At 43.2% G+C, this 19,264-nt stretch overlaps 1 protein-coding gene across 1 annotated transcript in view; it reads right to left on the bottom strand.

Moving 5' to 3' along the window:
- Positions 1 to 19,264, bottom strand: part of lrpprc (leucine-rich pentatricopeptide repeat containing) — a 112,216-nt gene that overhangs the window by 42,038 nt on the left and 50,914 nt on the right. The window contains exons 20-23 of the mRNA XM_060925619.1: positions 18,691 to 18,804; positions 18,457 to 18,587; positions 18,057 to 18,142; positions 1,543 to 1,750 (exon numbers count right to left, since the gene is read on the bottom strand). Coding sequence (XP_060781602.1) covers positions 1,543 to 1,750; positions 18,057 to 18,142; positions 18,457 to 18,587; positions 18,691 to 18,804 — 539 coding nt within the window. The remainder of the gene's footprint in view (positions 1 to 1,542; positions 1,751 to 18,056; positions 18,143 to 18,456; positions 18,588 to 18,690; positions 18,805 to 19,264) is intronic.

Genomic DNA, 19,264 nt, shown 5'->3' with positions numbered 1-19,264 from the left:
TTTTTTTTTGTAGAAAGTGCCGTCTTTGCTGTCGTGCCAAGGTATAGAAGAGCTTTAAACATTTATTTAATTCTTCCTTGGACATTCCAGTTATGTAATTTTCAAACTTTTGAACCAGTCTTTTTTTTTTTTTTTAAGTAGTATGCTTTCAGATGAAGATTGTAAACAAACCGGTGAAATGACAGGAGCGATTTGTGAAAAATGCTATAATAAATTCCTAAAAAAAAAAATATATATATATATATATATATATATATATATATATATATAAATTAATGCGTTCTTCCCATCAAATACTCTCGTTCCATAATTTGTTGCTTTTTTTTTTTAGTTTTTGGGGTTGTTTTCGAGTAGAGTTTTTATTTCGTCCTCGGCTGGTTCAGCAACAAGCGCCGCCATTTTGTTTTTCTCTACTCACGGTATATGAGCTGATAGCCTAGTAGTAGAGTAGCCAATCAGAGTGCGTGGTTGTTCATATCCAGTGAACATGGACAGAATAATATGGATTATCCTGACATAATATAGATTCCTACAGTTGTGGAATAGGGCTGTTTACTGTATTTTTATTATTTTCTATTTGACCTCAAACGCATTAAGGCAGCAAGAAATTGCACCAATTATCTTTTGATGAGGCACGCCTGTTAACTGAAGAGCATTCCAGGTGACAAGGTAAACGCAGTTCCACATAATTCCAGACGTTATTTTAAAAAAAAAAGCCCTATGAATGGAGTAAGGGTGCCCAAACTTTTGACCAGAAGTATATTGTAACGTCATATATTTTAGGACCATATTGATATTATACTCCATTACTGTATCCCTAGTTGAACTGAACCACTACAGCCTAACAGTGCATTACTCCTTGCCAGATTCAGTTCAGATGTTTATTCTTATCCTTGCTGTCCTAGACTTCAACCAAAACTTGTGGACCTGAGTGTCTGGTTGCCAATTGCAATGTGCGTATACACACACACACACACACACACACACACACACCTCCGAGTGTGAGCAAGCTTATCTTCCTCTCTGGTGAGGGGCGCCCGTTTTCCCCACGTTTCTTCCTGCTAATGAACCAGAGTTAAATTAGAAAGCTTATCGTACAGGAGGCAGCAATTAAACCTCGCATCGTGCTGGTGTGTTTGTGCCACTCAAGTGACAGGAAAACAAACAGTCTTGGAAGGGGAACCAAGTGAGCCTGTGTGCACGCGTCTGTGTGTATTTACGAACACCGTGTAAACCCGTGTATTCCCCCATAGCGAGGGGGGAGGCACTTACACGGTGCTCTGCATGTCCCTGACAAATCCAGCAATTAACACAGGGCGCATAATTAACATGCAAATGAGCTGATCTTCTTAAAAGCAGCTCTCGCAAAAAGACCTCAAAGGAGACCGAGGGCGGGGCTGACGGGGCAGCTTGGAGAAGCAGGATGCATTTTTGCTTCTAGAGAAATTTGCAATTTAGCCCAAAGACAAATGATGGCCATCCTGTTCATGGGGATGAACAAACAACTGTCCGTTTGGTCTTCTGGTAAACGTAGGGACTCACCTCTCTAGGTAAGCTGAAACCAGTGGTGAGCAGAGGTTGCTGGTGGGCTTGACCAGGCCTAAGGTGAACACTGTGTCCTGCAGGCGCCGAATGGTGGTGATGTCGCCCTTCAGAGCAGCTGCATTGAGTATGTGGAACAACCTGGTGGTCGTGGTGTCCAACATCCTCACGTCCTTTTTCTTCATCTCTTTCAGGATGTCCGCAGCCTCTATAAAAAAAAAAAATAAAAAAATAAAAAAAGTGCAAAAAGGCAGAAGGGGTGGGGGATGCAATCAATGATGTGCTTCGCCATTTTGGTAACGCGTTTAATCATGACTCCAGATTAACAGTATCCATTACGAGAATGGACAAAAGCAGCTTAATTTTTTTTTTTGGTCATTTTTATACAGACAGACATTTTTCCTGTTTTTCCTTGTCGAAACCTACTTTGTTTCTTACTCCTTCATTTGACATTTGACATTTTGTATCGAAACATGCGTTTGAGAAAAGTCATGTAATGTTTCGATAATCGTGATCACTTTCACCAGTGTCCACCATTATCGACACCCTGTGGAATTAAGGGACATTAAAACTGTTATGGATCGATCTTTGTGTAACATTGTTAAAGTAAATGAAGTACTTTAAAAAAAAAAAAGTGCTGTGATTTATATTATTTTTTTTCTGATTCATAACAGAATGGAATGTTTATAGAGTATTTGGAATCCTATTGCAATAAATAGAATTAGACCAGAATTAAATTCCGAGCATATAAAAAAAAAATTACATGCTTGAAATATTCAGATTTTTCTATTCCATTCAGAATTTTTTTTTCCAGTTTGTTGTAAATATCTACCACATATTACAATATCAGTAGACATTTTACATTTTGGTTCAAGGAATGACATGCGACCTCTGACCTGGATTTCCATGCGGTTACAATGTCAGTTGCCTGTTGACATTTATTGGTAAACAACAAAACTAGAAATTAATACAAATAATGAATGATTAACAAAATGCGATCTACGAAAATACTTAGAAAGTGAAACAAAAAAGATTTTCTGACAGGTTAAACATTATCAGTTCATATATTTACAATCATTAGAATTACTTCCTCATTTACGTAAACACCGACATCGATATATTTATATAAAAGACATTTTGGACGGGGCGGCACGGTGGTGTAGTGGTTAGCGCTGTCGCCTCACAGCAAGAAGGTCCGGGTTCGAGCCCCGTGGCCGGCGAGGGTCTTTCTGTGTGGAGTTTGCATGTTCTCCCCGTGTCCGTGTGGGTTTCCTCCGGGTGCTCCGGTTTCCCCCACAGTCCAAAGACATGCAGGTTAGGTTAACTGGTGACTCTAAATTGACCGTAGGTGTGAATGTGAGTGTGAATGGTTGTCTGTGTCTATGTGTCAGCCCTGTGATGACCTGGCGACTTGTCCAGGGTGTACCCCGCCTTTCGCCCGTAGTCAGCTGGGATAGGCTCCAGCTTGCCTGCGACCCTGTAGAAGGATAAAGCGGCTAGAGATAATGAGATGAGATGAGACATTTTGGACTAAATAAGTCTATGTAAAACAAATTTTAAATAAAAACTATACGTTTTCTTAACTTAATACCACGTACCGATTCTTTTTTTTTTAAATAAATAATCATCTGGATGTCGATAACTGTGGACAAATGTGTCAATAAATGTGGAACGGTGTCACGTGATCTGATACGCTAAGTAATTGGGAATCAACTCCTTTTTTTTCCCCCAATGGAAGTTTGAGTAATTATTCATGCACAATTTATGTTTTGAAAGCCTTTTCTACTTTTGCAACGGCCAAAAGATCGTTAAGGTGTCGATAATTGTAGCCGCTGCTCTAGTTCATTTTAATCTATGCGAACTGAACTTCGAGCTCGCTCCTGTTAAGTGTGAACTTGCACAACACTGGCTACATGATTGGCTAACGGGATAATTGCATGAATACGCAAGTGTACAAGTGTTCCTTTTAAAGTGGCCAGTGAGAGTGTATGCAGCAAAATTTTAAATAAATGCAAACAGTCATCTTTGAATGTTTTAAGAATTTCCCCTCAGACTCCCCCCCCCAAAAAAAAGGTTGTAGACCTGAAAGCAGACACTGGTTATTAAAAAAAAAAAAGCTTAAAATTAAGCACGACGAAAAGGATTAACAAAAGTCTGGAACCTAAAACTGAAGGTCTGAATTCTAATCTCTCTCTCCTGGTCCTTGCTACACTCCACATTTAAAACGTCATCCTCCCAGCTCCATCACACACCATTTCGTGCTTGTTAATTCGCTGAAGAGGTTGGTTGGGAGTCTGGAAGAGAAATTAAGAAATGAATTGCTTCTAAAGACTTAGGTTTGGCTAAAACCAGTCCAAAATGCTTGAACGGCTCTTCAGCAAGTTCACATCTGTGACCGTAAACTCTGCCGTCTCCTGATGGGTCTGCTGCTGATGCCTGCTTTAGCGCCAGTGAGAGAACAAGGGAGGGGAGGTGGAGGCGATAAAAGGCCCCTTAGATAATTTCATGTGGGGAAAACAAACCACTATTAAAACAACATTTTACACCCAGCGGGAATGCAAATGCTGGCGTATAATGCCAATACGCTGCTAATTGCTACTTGCATTTCTAAACGAGACTCCAATTACCGGGCCCCCACAATGGTAGCTTGCTTTTTTCCCCCCCATGTCTCCCTGTGAAAGCATCCTGGTAAATTATAGGTGTGCGGCGAGTGCCCGGCATGAACCTGGTGGGCCGTGGTCACAGGCCCGCTGCTGATCACACTGCGTAATGGAGGCTTTTTTAGTGGGAGATGCTCCCATCTGGCAGAGGGCAAGGGTCTGCCGCTCACCAGCTCCACAAACCCCTCTTTCCACCTCAACATCTGCTTTGTCACCAAGCCAGATAATTAAGATGTGTTTACGCACCGTTTAGAGGCTCGCTAATGGGTTGATACCGATAGGGCCTGTTTGCACAGACGATACTAATCATCCAAGGCTGGATTGCAGAGGAGAGAGATAGTACGGCAGCCTTTCCTTTTTGAAAGTACCTTTTCCAGAGTTCTGTTTAGGTCACGCTGCTTTCAAAGTCCACGACTTGCAAAATTCCTACCTCACCTCTCACCAGTTTGGCCTTACGCATCCTGTCGCAAACTTGCTGTTTGCCTTTCGTTTTCTGTAGCTGCTTGATAACGGACATGTGTTACCATGAGATTTGAGCAGCAAAGGTGCATGAAAAGAGGCGTCAACAGATGCGCCATCCTATAGTATACAAGCCCTAAGAAACTTGGATGTTGTCTTGCATTTACCAGCCGGATGCTGCCCATTTTCTCTCCAGATTCTGTTCACGAGGTGGCAGATTTTGAAAGCACTAGAAGCTTCAAAAATATTGGAAAATCCATGACCTGTGAAAGGCCTTATGAAATGCTGGAAAATGCCTCCAGTGATTGGAAAAATTGAAACCGAAGTCCTACAGCCAAGTGAGTTTCAACTGAGTTTTGCATAAAATCAACACCAACAATCTGTTTTCATAACAGGTTTGCAGGCTGTATTTAAATCAGAAAGCTCAACAGAACATCACTGCCCCGAGCTCCCAACACACACACAAAAATTCTTGCATCTCTCTTCATCTCCCCCTAATTTTTGTCCTGTTGTTATGCAAATCCATGTCCCCGTTCTCTCAGCTGTCAAGGGGAAATTGATGGGACAAAAGATGATTTGGCTTGGCCTTCCAAAACAGGATCAGTGACAGAAGACAGCAGTAACAGGAGGGGTCATGCGGCGTTTAAGAAGCTACTTTAGTAAGATTACATTCTGTTTACTCAAGACCATGGATCTCAGGATAGAAGAGATGTATCAGGAACCCAGTGGACGGTCGGTCGGATCCAGAGTGGTGATGGGTAACAGCTGGATATAAATTCAAGTAATAATGGTTTAGTAGCTCATCAGATACACAGAACTCACTAATATCCCATCAGGCCATCACTGTAATCCTGAACTCAGACCGGCTGGGTTGTGGAAACAAAACAGGAGTAGCACGTAGCAACCATCTATGGAGATCTTGCAGTCACGTGACCGGAAAGTACACAACCGCCATCTTGTCGGTCAAAAACACCGCTGAATACTGCTGCACTCGTGTACAGAATGGATCAATTTCAACCGACGGACTACACGGCTCATTTTTCTAATGAACAGATAACTAGATACATGTCTAAAATAAACGATCTACAGATTAGTGACCCTTATGGCTTACCAGACGGAGTTTTCACGACCGGATTTTGAACTGCCAGCGGAATACCCGGACGTGTATAATTACCTCATTAACTTTCCCTCGCTGTTCAGTGGTGAAGCACTGCATGCTTATAAATCTCTGCACAGTTATCTTTACAGAAATTCAGGATTTGTCAGCGACTCAGATGTGGCATCTTGTAAACAAGAATCCTCATTGGATGGGTAAGTCACTTAAGTATTGAGTATAGCACTGACCAGCCGATTATAGAATAGAATAAGGTAATTCCAAATCGTTCGTCTTGTTTACATGGATCTGGCGTTGGAGAGGTAGCGGCTTAGCAGTGGAGATTTGAGTAGCTGTTTTCTGAGCTTAGTCAACAGGCCGGCTCTGCCTGCAGCCTCGCTTTTGCTTCCGCTCCCGGCGCTGCCTCCTTCGCTTTGCTTCCGATAATCCACGGAGACCCCGCTGGTCTCGCTATCTCGTCCGGAATGTTGTGCGTGTGATGGAAATCGCTACAAACCGTCATTTTCTGCTGGAAACCAATGTCCAGTAAGTCCATACGGTTGTAGTGGATATTGAAGTCCGGTACAGACGAACAACACGCAAAAATACACACAAAAAACGTGCACAGGTAGGGAGAGCTTGTAGCCGCAGCCGTTGTAGTAGAATTGTATATAGTAGGGTTTTCCAGAAGAAAAGGTAGAAGTAAAAGCAGAAGTAGAAGTAGAAGGCGGAATATGGCGTCTGACCGACAAGATGGCGTCTGTCACAATCTGGATCGGCTGTGACGTCACATGCAAGTGCTCCATTGCTGGGTTTCACGTGACGTCACATCCACCTCATTAGTTATTCAGAACTTTAGCTGGTGGTCTACCAAAGCTCAGTTGACAAAGCGTTTGTACGAAGAAGGTGCATTGATTGCATGAAAAATGCCTCACGCTTGCGTTGTTTTAGGTTGTTCGACTCGATCAAACCGTGAAACGGATAAAAAAGTTTCTTCAGGGTTCCCCGTGAACTAATAAAAAAGGGTGAACGAACACAGGATTTCACAAAAAGACGTCGAGAAAGGTGGCTTTTGAACCTCTCACTGAAATCGAAGGGAGCCGAGTCGAGGCATGCTGGAGTTTGCAGTGATCACTTGGTGAAAGGTTTGTATTTCCCTCTCAGTTATGACCTTAGTGTTTTCCAAGTACTTTTCTTGCTACGTGTTATTTTACGATACTTTTTTTTAAGGTCATGAAGCGCTAAAATCCCCAGCTGTTTCTTTGTTTACTCCTCAAAGTCCATACGCATGAAGGTCATGACAAAATTCTTCCCCAGCCGTACAGTTACAATGCGCCGTGATCTCTTCTCCGTCTTGTTTAACTAAGATCCAGGTCTTTAAAGGGGTTTCTGATGATCTTTGTGAACGATTTACCTGAGAGATAAGAGCCAACACAAGTGAGAATCAAGTCAACTGTTGTTTGTTTACACGTCAACTTGCAGCGCTTCGTTGTAAAGACGCAAATGAAAAGCTTAAAAAAAAAAAATACTTACACGGGCAAAAACAATACAGGATTCATTCGGCAGCGACTTGATACCGAGGTCCTTTACCCAGCCACATACAAAAAAAAGTTGTAAGCCTCCATACTCTTCCACGCTTTCATCTGTTTTGCGGTGTAGAAGGACGTCTGCAACACCAGATAGTTCGAGATGTCGGGGAACTCGACTGAAGGGTCGTTTTCGAGATCGTATGACAAATCCTTCTTTCCCAGACTGTAGGGGTCGATTCCATTGCACACAGCAATCTTCTGAATATCTCTAAAGCCAGCAGTGGCTTCTAGATTACGAGCGTACTCTGATAAGTTATCGCTAGTTGTTTGCGCTACGGCAGCCATTTAGACCACCAGCTATTTCACTTCTGGTAAAACCGCTAAGAAAAAAAAAAGGTCACGACTGAAACTCAGCAATTCAATTTAATCCTCACCCCACACACACATGACCAAACGTGCAATTTGTGGGACAGTGATCAGACAGCGCATGCATTTTGGTGTTTATCTATGAACATCACTACTCTACCAACAGTGTTGACATTGTCACAGACGATTTTCATAAAATGATTGATCTGAATGCATCTCTATTGATTCATAATGCATTCTATAACGGGGGAGGTGGAGCAGGACGACGACACATTTTTGCACGTCGCTGGTGATTGATTTGGAAGAATATCTTTCGCCTGGGCACGGTGGTGTAGTGGTTAGCACTGTCGCCTCACAGCAAGAAGGTCCGGGTTCGAGCCCATGTCCGGCGAGGGCCTTTCTGTATGGAGTTTGCATGTTCTCCCCGTGTCCGTGTGGGTTTCCTCCGGGTGCTCCGGTTTCCCCCACAGTCCAAAGACATGCAGGTTAGGTTAACTGGTGGCTCTATATTGACCGTAGGTGTGAATGTGAGTGTGAATGGTTGTCTGTGTCTATGTGTCAGCCCTGTGATGACCTGGCGACTTGTCCAGGGTGTACCCCGCCTTTCGCCCGTAGTCAGCTGGGATAGGCTCCAGCTTGCCTGCGACCCTGTAGAACAGGATAAAGCGGCTAGAGATAATGAGATGAGATGAGATCTTTCGTCTGTATAAATCAAAAACATGCTTCAGAAAGCATCTGGTGTGAATCAGACTTAAGTAAATAGAGAACATTCCCAATAGCTCAGGACCTCAACATCTCTGTGCTGCTCTTGTATTGTAACAAACGCTACACTTGAGGTCTTTTTGCAATTGTTTTTACACAATTCAGACCTTCAGATTGAACCTCAAGGCCGCTGAATGCCAGATGCATAGGCATGAGACACCATACAGAGATCCTGCAGCAAGGGTGGGTGGGCGGGCAAATAAATAAATAAATCCCACCACCCTGACCTTGTCTGCCCACCTGGCGACTCCGCAGACACGAGTGCTAATCGACTGAATCTCCAGTTCACACACAGCAAAAAAACATCCCACACACCAGCACTCTCCTCTATTCAGTCCAAGATTTTTATCCAAAAAGACTCAATTTGAACTCCACTCCAAAATGTGGAACAAGTGAACGGAGAGATAAAGGAGATGGAGAAAGACCAGAAAAACAGAACTGCTAAAAGACAACAGGGCAGCCGCTGTGCACTGGTGCAATGAGTCATGATCTTCCGGCAGGGCTGGTTGCTGTACCAGAGCACTGGTGTGTGTTAAATGCGGGAGACGAGCTTCCGTTGTACACCGGCAGGCTAATGGCCGCTTGTTCATGCTGACAGACAAACGCACGCGCGCACACTCGCCGGTACACACGCACATGCCCCTCATTACCCGCCTTCGCCTGAATTCACATGTAAATTTGTGAATGTGTATGTAATGCTCAATCCCCCCCTCCCCCAGCACGATATGCCATTAGTATCAGGACGGATTTCCGTAATTCCATTAAAGTGGTGCCAGTCCTGTAATTTTCCTTCGCTCTATGACAGGAGGAGTCTGGAAGGGGGGCCCCAGAGTGACACATATGGTGAAAAGAAAGCGCGAGGATATATTTTCACCATCGCTGCGTGCACAAAAGCAAAGAGGAAACACTTTTATTGTAATTGTGTCATATATAGGCATGAAGAAATCCACCATAGAATTCAGATAATGGCTGATTAACATGACCGTCCAGCGAGATGGATGTCTGAGGCTTCACAACCGATCGCAATAAAGCACACAGGTTGAGACGGAATTTAGCTAATAAAACAATTAAGCAACCAATAAAAAGACTTCATGGAATGTAAAATTTTGCAATATCTACCCTCACCAAGTACACGTTTATGAAGCGCATTGAAAATCAACTGCCTTTCCTTCAATAAATATTGAATATATCCACAGGAAAGCACTAAACTATATGTTATTTCATTACATGACCGGTATTTAGCAGACGCTCTTACCCAGAGCGACGTACAACGTACCCAGAGCAGCCTGGGGAGCAGTTGAGAATAATTAGGTACCTTGCTCAATGGCACGTCAGCCTTTCCTGCTGGTCCAGGGACGTGAACTGGCAGCCTTTTGGCCCCAAAGCATTTGTTTATAAATCTTCATAATAAGGTAAATGTTTATTTATTCTGTTTATGTCTATTGTGTGTGTACACACAGTATAAAACCTACAAACATAACTTTTATTCAACATGTTATTTATTGAGTCGGGGCTTCTGTCCCTAAGACCCTCTCCCTCTCTCTATTTCAGAGACAGATCTGTTGATGCTTTCAGGCTTTAGCATACATGTTGAATAAAGCCCAAGATGTGCAATGCAAACAACTGCTAGGCTTCAACAGTAGGATGTGATTGGTTGATTCGTGCCACTGTGCGTTCAAGCATGTTGTAAATTGACACTGCAAAAGATCATCCAGAACATTTACGGTACATGCAAAATAATATTCCAAACATAACACGATTCATTTAAACAGCATATTCTGTTTGGACGGTCCAAATTTGGCCTCATTCTGAATTCAGAAGAAGAAGCAGCCTGTGTCACATTCACACTCAAGCACAGTGAAATTCATCCTCTGCATTTAACCCATCTGAAGCAGTGAACACACACCCAGAGCAGTGGACAGCCACACACAGCACCCGGGGAACAGTTAGGTGGGGTTTACATTAGACCGTATCAGCGGATCATCAGATTAACGTTTTTAAAACGATTAGTGTGCACACAGCAACACCAATACACGGTTCGCGTGCACACAGCAACGCCAATACACGGATACGCTCGGCTCCGCAGGCATCCTGCGCTCCAAATCACTCCGCCCTGAACAGCGAGTGCCCTCTGGAGGGTGCGCACTCCGGCCCTGCGCAGCTCACACAGCGCGCGAGTGAAGCACACGAGCAGTGATTCGGGACTGAGCCGCTGTGTGTGTGATCTCAGTGCATGTCGGGCATGCGCGTCACTTACCACTTGCAAGTGGAAGGATGGCAAGCCTAAAGACAATCATAACTACACAATGGGCAGTATTTGCATCAGTATTTGCAGTATTTTCATACTTTTATACTCTTTAATGAAAGGTGATACAAGGCGGAAGTCCGCGCCGTTTTTCAGCAGTTGCGTCACATGACCAACGCCAGCGAATCAGGAAGGTGGATGTCACAGTGACGTTGTCCAATGACGACGCCAGCTAGAGCTCAGCACAGCATATCTGCGTATTCTCAATGTTTACACAGCACCGGAGCTGACACGATCTGGATTGAATACGTGGACGCTGGCAGATTCCCGTTTCCCGGCGTTTCCAGGCATTTTAATGTAAACGGACAGTGCATCCGCGAAGAAAACGAGACAGATACGGTCTAATGTAAACTTGGCCTTAGGGAGTTAGGTGCCTCGCTCAAGGGCACTTCAGTCCAAGGCCACCCCACGTTAACCTAACTGCATGTCTTTGGATTGTGGGGGTGTAATGGAAATTCCTAATAAACACTTCAGAACGCTTAGAAGTCGTCTTTTCAGTTATTTATTATAGTAGATCATATAACAGATATATAAAATAGGAAAGGAAAGAGAATAGAAGACAACACCACTTCTGATGATGCCGAGAGTACGCGCACTCCGAGTTGCGTTTTAGTGGCTGTTATCTATTATACTCGAAAGGCATTCGCTTACTGCTTGCATCTTCACGTGATTGGCTCAAGATTTTCTATGAAGCTTTGTTAAAGCGTGCACCTGGCGTACTCTGGTATGTGCAGGCGGATGCGAGTTAGGGAGAGCTCAAGCTCCCTGCTTATCACCACCGAGGTCAGGAAAGGTGGTTACATCGTGAGAAGATGCGTAGTTAGGACGAACTCAAGCACTCTGCTCATTACCACCAAGGCCACAGAAAAGCGATTACAACATTGGAAAAAACATCTTTCTCAGTATATTAGGCCACTTGAGCTCAACACACAAACACAGAGAATAGGAATGTTCATCCACTAAATTTCCCTCACAGGGGAAACCAGAGCACCTGGAGGAAACCCACACAGCCACAGGGAGAACATGCAAACTCCACACAGAAAGGCCCCCATCGACCACTGGACTCAAATCCAGAACCTTCTTGCTGTGAGGCGACAGTGCTAACCACTACACCACCGTGCCACCCGGTGAAAATCAGCATTTTCTGATTAAGATCTGTGGGATATTGGGTTTTAGGAGCATTCTTTGGACATTTGTACAGCACATTCGAAATCTGGATCTCAATCGGAGTGCGTTTTTATGGCAGTTTGCGACACATGGCCTCTTGCTTGGTTGGGGTCAGGTCTGTGCGTTGTACGCAAACCAACTACACAGTTTCCCCCACAGTCCAAAGACCTGCAGTTAGGTTAATATGGGATGACCTTGGGCTGAGGTGCCCTTGAGCGAGGCACCTAACTCCCAACCGCTCCCTGGGTGCTGTTAGCATGGCCGCCCACTGCTCCAGGTATGTGTGCGCGCTCACTGCTCACGTGTGTGTTCACTGCTTCAGATGGGTTAAATGCAGAGAGGAAATTTCACAAGTGTGTGATGAATAAAGTTGTGCTTTCTTTCTTTCTTAACTGTATGCAAGGCGAGGGTAGAGATGCATGCCCAAAACAACAGCCCACATTTCTGGATGGAAGGAGACGCACAGCTTTTTTTTTTAAACATTATGAAAGACTGGGAGATCAACAGTTTTTCAATAAGGCAGCTGAAGGAATGAGAGATGGAGACCTTGTTCATATGGTCAAAGAAGTCCTCTACTAGTGGAAAACTGAAAATAAATAAATTCTGACACAGACCGTGTCCGAAATCGCTCACTCGTTCACTACTCCCTACTCACTATACAGGGAATTACTATACAGAGGACTATATTAGTGAGCTCATTGGTAAAATGAAAAACCGCTTTTGGACGCTACTCCGTCGCGCTGGTATTTACGTCATTACTGTCGCACAATTAAAACGTGCCAGATCAGTTGGCTGATCGGTTTTCAAAATAATAAATACACTGTGTTCCAAATTATTATGCAAATCATATTTTCTCAGATTTTCCTAAATTATCTATATTAATGGCAGTCATCATGATTTTCCAGTCATCAACCATTAGAGTACAATTCAAATGTTTTTGAACGAACCTCCCAATGATAACAGTAAATTTTTAAGAAATAAAAAACACAAATGCACCCAAAATGCATGTTCCAAATTATTACGCACAATTGAGTTTCCAAACATTTTATTGTCATAAAGAACAAAAAATGGTCATGTGTGAAATTAGAAACATTAGCAGGTCATGACTAACTGAAATGTAACTGAAATCAAACACTATTTAAATCAAAACATTATCACAAGTGAAGTCACATCTGAACATAGGACCCCTTGTTGAAAAGGACCTTCTCAAGTCTTCCATCCATTGAATTGGTCAGTTTTTGGATAGTATCTGCTGGAACTGCCTTGCATGAGGACAGAATAGCCTCCCAGAGCTGTCGTTGAGATGTGAACTGCCTCCCACCATCATAAACACTTCTCTTGATGATGCTCCAAAGGTTCTCAATAGGGTTGAGGTCAGGGGAGGATGGGGGCCACACCATAAGTTTGTCTCCTTTGATGCCCATTGCAGCCAGAGATGCAGATGTATTCTTTGCAGCATGACATGGTGCATTGTCATGCATGAAAATGATCTTGTTTCGAAAAGCACGATTTTTCCTTTTGAACCATGGCAGGAAGTGTTCTTTGAGGAACTCCACATACATTATGGATGTCATCTTCACACCGTCAGGGATCCTAAAAGGGCCGACAATCTCTCTCCCCATGATTCCAGCCCAAAACATCACTCCACCACCTCCTTGTTTGCGCCGTAGCCTTGTTTGCATGGGGTGGCCGTCAACCAACCATCCACCACTCCATCCACCTGGACCATCGAGGGTTGCACGACATTCATCGGTGAACAGAACAGTTTTGAAGTCAGTCTTCATGTATTGCCTGGCCCACTGGAGCCGTTTCTGCTTGTGTCCAATGGATAGGGGAGGTCGAAACGATGGCTTACGCACCGCTGCAAACCCCTGGAGGACCCTGCATCTTGTTGTTCGGGGCACGTTGGAGGCACCAGCAGCTTCAAAAACTTGTCTGCTGCTATGACAGGGCATTTTTACAGCTGCTCTTTTGATCCAACGTATTTGCCTGTAGGAAAGAGTCCTGGATTTTCCGTTATCAGGACGCACACGTGTGTGTGCTCTGAATCAGCTACATACTTCTTGATAGTGCGATGATCGCGATGAAGTCTCTTGGCAATTTTGATTGTTGCCATGCCTTGACCCAAACATTCAACTATTTGTTGCTTTTCAGCAGCCGACAGGTGCTTTTTCTTGCCCATTTTGGTTGAAAATGGTAGCCTGCTTAATAATGTGGGACAACCTTCTTTAGTAGTTTCCCCTTTAATTGGACTCACCTGACAAACTAATTAGCACAGGTGTCTTCAATTGGTTTCCGTGATATACAGAGCCCTGATACACATTACCGTTCATGAGTTTAACTGACAAACAAAAAATATCTTACCTTACCACTCTTAAACACTTGCTGCATAATAATTTGGAACACAGTGTACATGCATGTATTTTTGTGATAAATCCATATTATACTGAGTGTATTTCCCACATTATTCAATAGAAAGTACCTGCATCTTTCAGGTTTTTTTTTAAATCAAGGCTGAATACTTTCTTCTTTGCCGCTGCCTTTTATCAAATCAGATTTGAGACTTTTAATTTGATTTCTTTCAGCGCGACCGCAATGCATGATGGGATATATTGCTTTGGTTAGTAACCATCGGTTGTACACTACTTTTCGTGATGCATTGTGGGATACTTTGAGTGCACCACAGGGTGTAAATAATCCTCACTAAGGTTTCTGACAGCACTACAAAATGGCGTCCCCACTATATAGTGCCCTATATAGTGAGTAGGGAGCGATTTTGGACACAGGGAGAGAGAGAAAATGGCACAAGCAGTTCCAGCTGTTCCACTTTTCTGATAAGCAAAAAGGAAATTCCTCTGCAGGGCAATAAAGTTGGAAAGGGGGTAGTTGCAGTATACACAGCTGCATGTAAACAGAAATATTAGTGGAATATTCATTCACCATGTAAACAGCTTAGTAGGAATACTGGGTTTTGTTTTGTTTTTTTTTTCAGAATAGGGAAAAAAAAACCCCACAAACAAACAATATTTTGTGCACGTAAATGTAGTGACTGGTTTTCTCTTGTGGAATTTCCTTTTCAGCCCACGCCATGGTTTTCAATAGGGTTACGGTCAGGGGACTGACATGGTCATACCAAAATGACAGTCATTTATGGCCCTTTTCCACTACCCTTTTTCAGCTCACTTCAGCCCAACATGGCTCGCGTTTCGACTACCTCAGAGCAGCACGACTCAGCTCGCTTCAGCCCTACTCAGCACCCAAAACTCGCACGGTTTTGGAGTGGGGCTGAAGCGAGCCAAACCGAGCCGAGTGGGGCTAGGGGCGTGAGGAGACACTCCCCTGTGCACTGATTGGTGAGGAGGAGTGTCCTCACATGCCCACATGCCCCACGAGCACGCTGGGATCTGTAAACACCGTAAACCCGGAGGAAGAATAATTACGAATTACGAGAATTTCTGAAGCCTTATGCGCCTTGCCTCATCTATACGCTCTTGCCAGTATCTGTTATCGGTGACAACAAGCCACAGCACCAAGACCAGCAACACTAACGACTCCATGTCCTCCATGTTTATTGTTTACTATCCGGGTCGTGAGACTACCGCTTAAAAGGTCACTAATGTCACTGTTTGCGCCGCCTAACGACATCACGTGACGTCCACCCACTTTCACTAACTCCACCCAATGTGTCCACCCACTTCCAGCCAGCACGGTTCAGCGCGGTTGTGGTCGAAATGCAACCCCCACGGCCCCACTCAGCGCAGCACGGCTCAGCCCAACTCAGCCGCGTTGGTAGTGGAAAAGCGGCATTAGTGATCACTGAACCAATGATATAACCATTCTTCTTTTCACTCCAAACCCACCTTCAGTGTTTATTGCCAAACATCACCATTTTTGCCTCATCGGTCAATTAAACCCAGTTACAGTCAAAGCTCACAGAGCATATATTAAACTGCAGGTGCTTATAGTTCTTACATGAAACAAATAAAAAAAAAAAAGTCTTTTTTTTGTGCAAAATACACCTGCGTCCATTTCCAAGCAGTTCTAATGCACCTTCGTTTGTTTTAAAGATCTTCTTTATCTTTCTTAATTACGGTCCTAACAGTGAATACAGGCATGTATACAGTTTTCATAGGCATTATTCAATTTATGAAGGTCAATACACTTTTGTCTCATTTCTTGTGTATTCTCTAATCTGCCCTAAACTGATGAATGACATAGAATTTTGCCTCTCCGTCATCTCATATTTCCACCAGCGAGACAGGAAGTCATGGATGACTGCTCATGGATCACTTAAAGGGGAACTGAAGGCAATTTTTTTTTATCATCAAAACTCTATTTCTCGTTTTATTAAACATAATAATGCATTTCTGATAGCCATTTTGTCACTGCTATAGCAAGTTATGAGTGTTTGAAATATGCTGTGTAATATATCAGTCCACAAGTCAAAGCAATGGCCATAAACAAGATTCGCTGAGACCTGTGCGAGACTTCATAGGACGGAAGTAAAACGTACAGGGGAAATCAAAGTAACCAACATCTGCCAACGTTGTCAAAAGATGCGCACGCCCTACTTCGAATGCTGACGTAATCAAGCCGGAAGTTTTCCCTGTGTCCGAAATCGCTCCCTATTCACTATATAGGGCACTATATAGTGTGGACGCCATTTTGTAGTGCTGTCCGAAACCTTAGTGAGGATTATGTGGGAAATACACTCAGTATAATGTGGATTTATCACAAAAATACATGCATGTATTTATTATTTTGAAAACCCACCAGCCGCCCAATCTGGCACGTTTTAATTGTGCGACAGTAACGACGTAAATACCAGCATGACAGACTCGTCCTTATCCTGTCATCTTTCCAACTCTTCTCTACTCCACGTTGGTTTGAAGTCGTATGGAATAATCTCCATCACTGATGAAGCTGGCAAACCTCAAAATTAATCTAAGTTGGAATGCTATGGCGATCTGGCAGCTGTGTAAACAGTTTTCAAAATGGCAGCGCTGACACTTCATGCTTGAAGTCTCGCACAAGTCTCGTGAAGATCGCGCGGATAAGTGACGCCTGCCATGGACCATACGAGCTATATTCAACATGGCTAAAAACCGAAAAGGCCGATAAGTGTAATATAATACGCCAATACGAGTCACGATACAAGAGCTGTGTTCACATATATACCGGTACGATAGTGGTATAACTGTATCGATACAAAGTATACCGGTACAGTTTAGTGCATCTGTCCACACTAGTGAGAAATGTTTGCGGTTTTCTTTCACGGTAGTTGAAATGCGCGTGCGCGAAATGTTTCCGTGGTTTCCGAGTAACTTCCTTCCGAGAATATGGCGGATGAAACAACGTGTGTGTGCTTTTTGTCAATGTACAGTCTGTATTTCTGGTGGTCATTTATTCAGTCGAATCGTATAAAACGCGCGAGGCAGTTGAGAAAGAAACAAAGAAAACGAATCTCCGTTCTTCACTATTTTATTCAGCGAAGACGTCAATTGAGGTGTGTGACTTTGCGCATGCGCATTATATTTGTATCGAGACAGAACCACTTCATATGTCCACACTACAGCGAAGCGCTACAGTACCGATACTGTACCGGTATGAAACCCATACATTTGTGGGTTTCGTACCGATACAGTTATACCGCTACAGTACCGGTATAGTTGCTAACGTGGACAGGTGTTGCGGTACAAAAGTAGTCTTGTATCGGTACAAAATCCCTAGTATGGACAGGGTAAAGGTTAATAAAACCAAAAACGTAATTGAATAACACGTTAATTAAAAAATAAAGCAAGTTTAAAAATGACCTCAGTTCCCCTTTAAACTGACAAAGTGAAATATACAATAAATAAGAATATTAATTTCCCCTTATTATTTCTCCCCCCCCCCCCCCCCATTTGTCTATTTACATATGGTATGGTTTATTGATTGCTTATATATTGTATGTCCTCCCCTTTTGGGTACCTTTTTCTGAGTGCCAATAAAAACATTTGGGGGGGGGGATTTTTTTTTTAATAAGAGATTTCTCTTCTCTGAACAACATTCTTTAATTACAGATTAGATTTCTCATTTTCAGTGTGGTCCCCCCCCCCAAAAGACTTTTGCTCCAATTTTACTAAAGGTGCCAATAATAATGAAGCAGACTGTATACCATGTGATGAACTAACCTTCAACCCTGCCATGTTTGGAGAGCACCCTGACCAAGCTCATGTATTTGTTGGCATCCAGCGTGACCTCCGAGTCCTTACGGGCTCTAAACAGAAACAAAAGCACAAATATATATGTAGTAAAATTTGCGTCTTTATCTTCCTGGGTAACTAAAACACACATGAAAAGGGGGAAGGAAAAAAAAGCGTGTTTTTGGTAAAAAAAAAAATTAAACCGGCTGTGCAGGGAAACTCTTTCATTTGCATGTGATGCAAGTGTTGATTCGGGTCTACCTTGTTTATTCTCAGCTTGTTACAATAAACTAAGAGATAAGATTCACTGCCTGGAAAGTTAACTAACGCAGTAGTCATTTGTGTGCATTTAGCGTGGTGCATGTCTTTGGATCCACGTTAAACTCACAGCTCTCTCTTCAGGTTAAGTGCTTCCTCGGGGTTGTCGTGACGACAGCAGAGGTTGATAAGCAGGGCATAGCAACTGGCAGTCATTTCATTCTCATACTGAGTTTTTAGCTCCAGAGCACGGGCCAGGTTCTGAAGACACAAAAACATGTGTGTTTTGCCCAACAGAGTCAGACACAAAGCTACAAGGAGAAATGAGAGACCTAGGCAGTGCGAGTGAAATGATCCCCCTCACCTCCTCAGCACACAGGGTTGCGATGAGCTGCCGGAACACATTTCCAATTGGCTTCCCCTGCAATTTCAGCTCCTCCAGCCTTCTCTCTTGAAAGGCTAGTTTCCCTTCAAGAACCTGAGACCCAAAGAGAAAAATCATTAAGACTCATTTAAGGCATTTTTCATACTTCAACAGAATCCCAAACCCATAATCAGGATTCATTCTGGGCTCCTTTGGAGGACAGCAGCACTATTATAAGGGTGTTTTCACACAGTGTATTTTATACATATACAGAGATAACATTCTGTCTCCTCTGCAGACCAGAACATGCCTTTCACAACAGTTGTGAAATGTTAAACAGTAAATACAGGGATGAGAATGGGACATTTAAAAAAAAAAAAAAAAAAAACTCTGAAATGTCTGCCAAGGGCAAAAGATTGAGCATAATGTCCCCTTACGCCAGCCTAACCTGGCAGGTCTAGGGGGCATTTGCCCAATTCACAATCCCCCTTTCCCACATTTTTATATTATATATATATAAAATGAATGAATGTTTTCAAATTCAGTGATGGTTTACAATATATTAGATTCCTCC

Source organism: Neoarius graeffei, chromosome 7, assembly GCF_027579695.1.
Source record: "Neoarius graeffei isolate fNeoGra1 chromosome 7, fNeoGra1.pri, whole genome shotgun sequence".
Classification (NCBI taxonomy): Eukaryota; Metazoa; Chordata; class Actinopteri; order Siluriformes; family Ariidae; genus Neoarius; species Neoarius graeffei.
Note: the sequence above shows the minus strand (reverse complement) of the source record. Positions and strands in the feature narration are given on the sequence as shown.